Genomic DNA, 4,152 nt, shown 5'->3' with positions numbered 1-4,152 from the left:
GGCGCGGAGCTCGCGGAAGCGCGCGACGAGGGCGGCCGTCGTGCGGGGCGGTGGACGGGCTCGCAGACGGCTGGGCACGGCTGGCCAGAGAGGCCGCCGAGCTCTGCAGGGCCTGCGGGGACGCGGCCGCCGGGATGGACAGCGGGATGGACACGGGGATGGACACTGGGATGGACACCAATAGGGACACCGGGGTGGACACTGGGATGGACAGCGGGGGGGACACCAGGATGGACACCGAGGGGGACACTAGGATGGACACCAATAGGGGCACCAGGATGGACACCAGGATGGACACCAAAGGGGACACCAGGATGGACACCGAGGGGGACACCAGGATGGACACCAATAGGGACACCAGGATGGACACCAGGATGGACAGCAGGATGGACACCAAAGGGGGACGTCAAGATGGACACCAAGGGGGACACCAGGATGGAGACCAAGGGAGCACCAGGATGGACAACAGGATGGACACCAAGAGGGACACCAGAATGGACAGCGAGGGGGGCACCAGGATGGATATCAAGGGGGACACCGGGATGGACACCAAGGGGAACACCAGGATGGACACTAAGGGGGACATCAAGATGGACACCAAGGGGGATACTAGGATGGACACCAGGATGGACACCGAGGGGGACACCGGGATGGACACCAAGGGGAACACCAGGATGGACACTAAGGGGGACATCAAGATGGACACCAAGGGGGATACTAGGATGGACACCAGGATGGACACCGAGGGGGACACCGGGATGGACACCAAGGGGAACACCAGGATGGACACTAAGGGGGACATCAAGATGGACACCAAGGGGGATACTAGGATGGACACCAGGATGGACACCGAGGGGGACACCGGGATGGACACCAAGGGGAACACCAGGATGGACACTAAGGGGGACATCAAGATGGACACCAAGGGGGATACTAGGATGGACACCAGGATGGACACCGAGGGGGACACCGGGATGGACACCAAGGGGGACACCAGGATGGACACCAAGGGGAGCACCGGGATGGACAGCGGGATGGACACCAAGGAGGACACCGGGATGGACACCAAGGGGGACACCAGGATGGACACCAAGAGGGACACTGGTATGGACACCAAGGGGAACACCAGGATGGACACTAAGGGGGACATCAAGATGGACACCAAGGGGGATACCAGGATGGACACCAGGATGGACACCAAGGCGGCCACCAGCACCGCCTGGGCCAGGGAGCTGCAGGACGAGGCTGCCCATGATGGGACAGCTCAGGAAAACATGGTGGAGCTGGGTCAGGCCCTTGGCGGGGAGGAGGGGGCCGAGGTGGTGGCCGGGCATGAAGCCCAGGTGAGGAGAGAGCCCAGGGTGGCTGCCAGCGAGGTAACCAGGGCCACCATGGTGAGACAGCGGGTGGAGGTGGCCCTGGGGCTGCTGGAGCGCTTGGTGGCCGCGTGTGACGAAGCCACCGCCTTCCCCCGGGAGCTGCAGCTCAGGGTTGGGGACATCGAGGCCGCCCTGGAGGGGACAAATGAGGCATCCCCCGATGTCCCAAAAGTCTTGGTGGCCAAGGTGGCCGAGTTTGAGCGGCTGTGGGAGGCCAATGCCCGCCTGGCCAAGGATCACCTGCTGGGGACACTTGGGGACATCAACCCTCTCTTCTTCCGTTGTGACCCTGATGGCCCCAGTGGGCACGCAGTGGCCGAGAGGTGCCAAAAAGCCATCGAGGACATCCCGAGGCTGCTTCAGGACAGCGATGTCACCGCTGTGACATCATCGGGGCAGTGACATCATCGGGGACATCGCTGCTGTCACCTGTCCCCTCCCTGCTTGGGACTGGAGACAAACGTGGGGAATTTTGTGGGAATTTTCATTGAAACTGTCCCAAATCCTGATGGGAATTCCTGGGGTGACGTCACTGGGGACACTTGGGGACACTCTGGGGACACTCATGGATGAAGTGGTGGCTCAGGGGGTGAATGAGCCCCCTCGGTGCCTCGCAGCAGAGGCAGCTTTCTGCTGCCTTATTAATGAGAATATAATAATTAGCTTTTGTATTTTTCTGTTGGCTTTTGTATTTCTCTATTGTTTTTTGCATTTCTCTGTTGGCTTTTACGCGTTGTTATTGATCACAAGTATTTTGCTGTGGTATTTGATTATTGATAATTCCTTCTACCTGCTCATTAATTCGATAAAATCTCACTTTTCACGGACGCGTCCAAGGCCGTGCCAGCTTCCCGCCAGGATTTGGGAAGACACTCATGGATGAAGTGGTGGCTCAGGGGGTGAATGAGCCCCCTCGGTGCCTCGCAGCAGAGGCAGCTTTTTGCTGCTTTATTAATGAGAATATAATAATTAGCTTTTGTATTTTTCTATTGGCTTTTGTATTTCTCTATTGGTTTTTTTTATTTCTTTATTGGCTTTTACACGTTATTATTGATCACAAGTATTTTGCTGTGGTATTTGATTATTGATCATTCCTTCTACCTGCTCATTAGTTCGATAAAATCTCACTTTCCATGGACACGTCCAAGGCCGTGCCAGCTTCCCGCCAGGATTTGGGAATCCTTTCCCAAATCCGTTTCTCACATCCCTGAGCCCCTCCCAGTCCCGGCGCCGCTCCCAGGCGGAATTCACACGGAAATCGCTCGGATTGCGGAGATATCCAACGGCTCCGGGTTCCGCTTTGCAGGAGCTCCAGAATTCCATCGGCGCTGTCCGGAGCCTCAGGGCCGGGCACGGCTGCACATCCCTTCCAGGCCGGACACGGGGTCGCCGTTGAGTGGGGGGACGGCGACCCTCCAAAGCCCAGGGGAGAGGAGCACCCCAAGTGCTGCTGGCCACCCCCAGGTGCTGCCAAAGTGACGCCTTGAGGAGGCCGACCTGGAGCGGAGGCCTTTTACGCGTTGTTATTGATCACAAGTATTTTGCTGTGGTATTTGATTATTGATAATTCCTTCTACCTGCTCATTAATTCGATAAAATCTCACTTTTCACGGACGCGTCCAAGGCCGTGCCAGCTTCCCGCCAGGATTTGGGAATCCTTTCCCAAATCCATTTCTCACATCCCTGAGCCCCTCCCAGTCCCGGCGCCGCTCCCAGGCGGAATTCACACGGAAATCGCTCGGATTGCGGAGATATCCAACGGCTCCGGGTTCCGCTTTGCAGGAGCTCCAGAATTCCATCGGCGCTGTCCGGAGCCTCAGGGCCGGGCACGGCTGCACATCCCTTCCAGGCCGGACACGGGGTCGCCGTTGAGTGGGGGGACGGCGACCCTCCAAAGCCCAGGGGAGAGGAGCACCCCAAGTGCTGCTGGCCACCCCCAGGTGCTGCCAAAGTGACGCCTTGAGGAGGCCGACCTGGAGCGGAGGCCGGAGTTAAAGAATAACGCGGGGATTTATTAAAAAGCCTCCACGGATACACCTTGGGCAGGACAAGAGCCCAGCCAAAATTAACCCAAAACGGCCACGAGGTCTGTCACTTTTACAAGTTCTGGTCCATTTGCATATTGCAGTTAATTATCCAGCTTTAGATGATGAAGTCCCATCCTTGTTTTCTCTCTTCATTCTGCGTTTTTTACGCTCTCGAGTCTGAGATTTGGATTATTTGTCCTCGGTCCCCAGCTAGAAAAGGAATTGCTTTGTCTCGCTGCTCTGTGAAAAGAGCTCACCATCCCCGAATACGAAGCGCAGAACTGCAACTAAAGCAGCACAAATGGGAAAAACACAAAAGCTGAGGCCTGAGGCACCCAAAGGAGCCCGGACTCGCCGCTCCAGAGACGCCCTGCGGTGGCTGAGCTCCGTCCCCGTCCGTCTGTCCATCCCAGAAATGAGTTTTTCACCTTTGAGGCCGGTGCTGAGCATCCTGCGGTGGCTGAGCTGTGTCCCCGTCTGTCTGTCCATCCCACAAATGAGTTTGTCACCTTTGAGGCCGGTTCTGAGCGTCCTGTGGTGGCTGAGCTGTGTCCCCGTCCGTCTGTCCATCCCAGAAATGACTTTGTCACCTTTGAGGCCGATTCTGAGCTCCCTGCGGTGACTTCACGGCGCTGAGCTGTGTCCCCGTCCGTCTGTCCATCCCAGAAATGAGTTTGTCACCTTTGAGGCCGGTTCTGAGCGTCCTGTGGTGGCTGAGCTGTGTCCCCGTCCGTCTGTCCATCCCA

At 57.4% G+C, this 4,152-nt stretch overlaps 1 protein-coding gene across 1 annotated transcript; it reads left to right on the top strand.

Moving 5' to 3' along the window:
- Positions 1 to 257: 257 nt before the first annotated feature.
- LOC121337869 (putative surface protein SACOL0050) lies at positions 258 to 2,228 on the top strand. The gene is made up of 2 exons (XM_041408235.1): positions 258 to 1,138; positions 1,175 to 2,228. Exons 1-2 carry the CDS (start codon positions 279 to 281, stop codon positions 1,779 to 1,781), a joined length of 1,467 nt encoding a protein of 488 aa, XP_041264169.1. The 5' UTR covers positions 258 to 278; the 3' UTR covers positions 1,782 to 2,228.
- The last annotated feature ends 1,924 nt before the right edge of the window (positions 2,229 to 4,152 follow it).

Source organism: Onychostruthus taczanowskii, unplaced genomic scaffold, assembly GCF_017590055.1.
Source record: "Onychostruthus taczanowskii isolate IOZ18803 unplaced genomic scaffold, ASM1759005v1 scaffold296, whole genome shotgun sequence".
NCBI lineage: Eukaryota > Metazoa > Chordata > Aves > Passeriformes > Passeridae > Onychostruthus > Onychostruthus taczanowskii.
The sequence above is the reverse complement of the archived record's forward strand: the minus strand, read 5'-3'. Positions and strand labels throughout refer to the sequence as shown.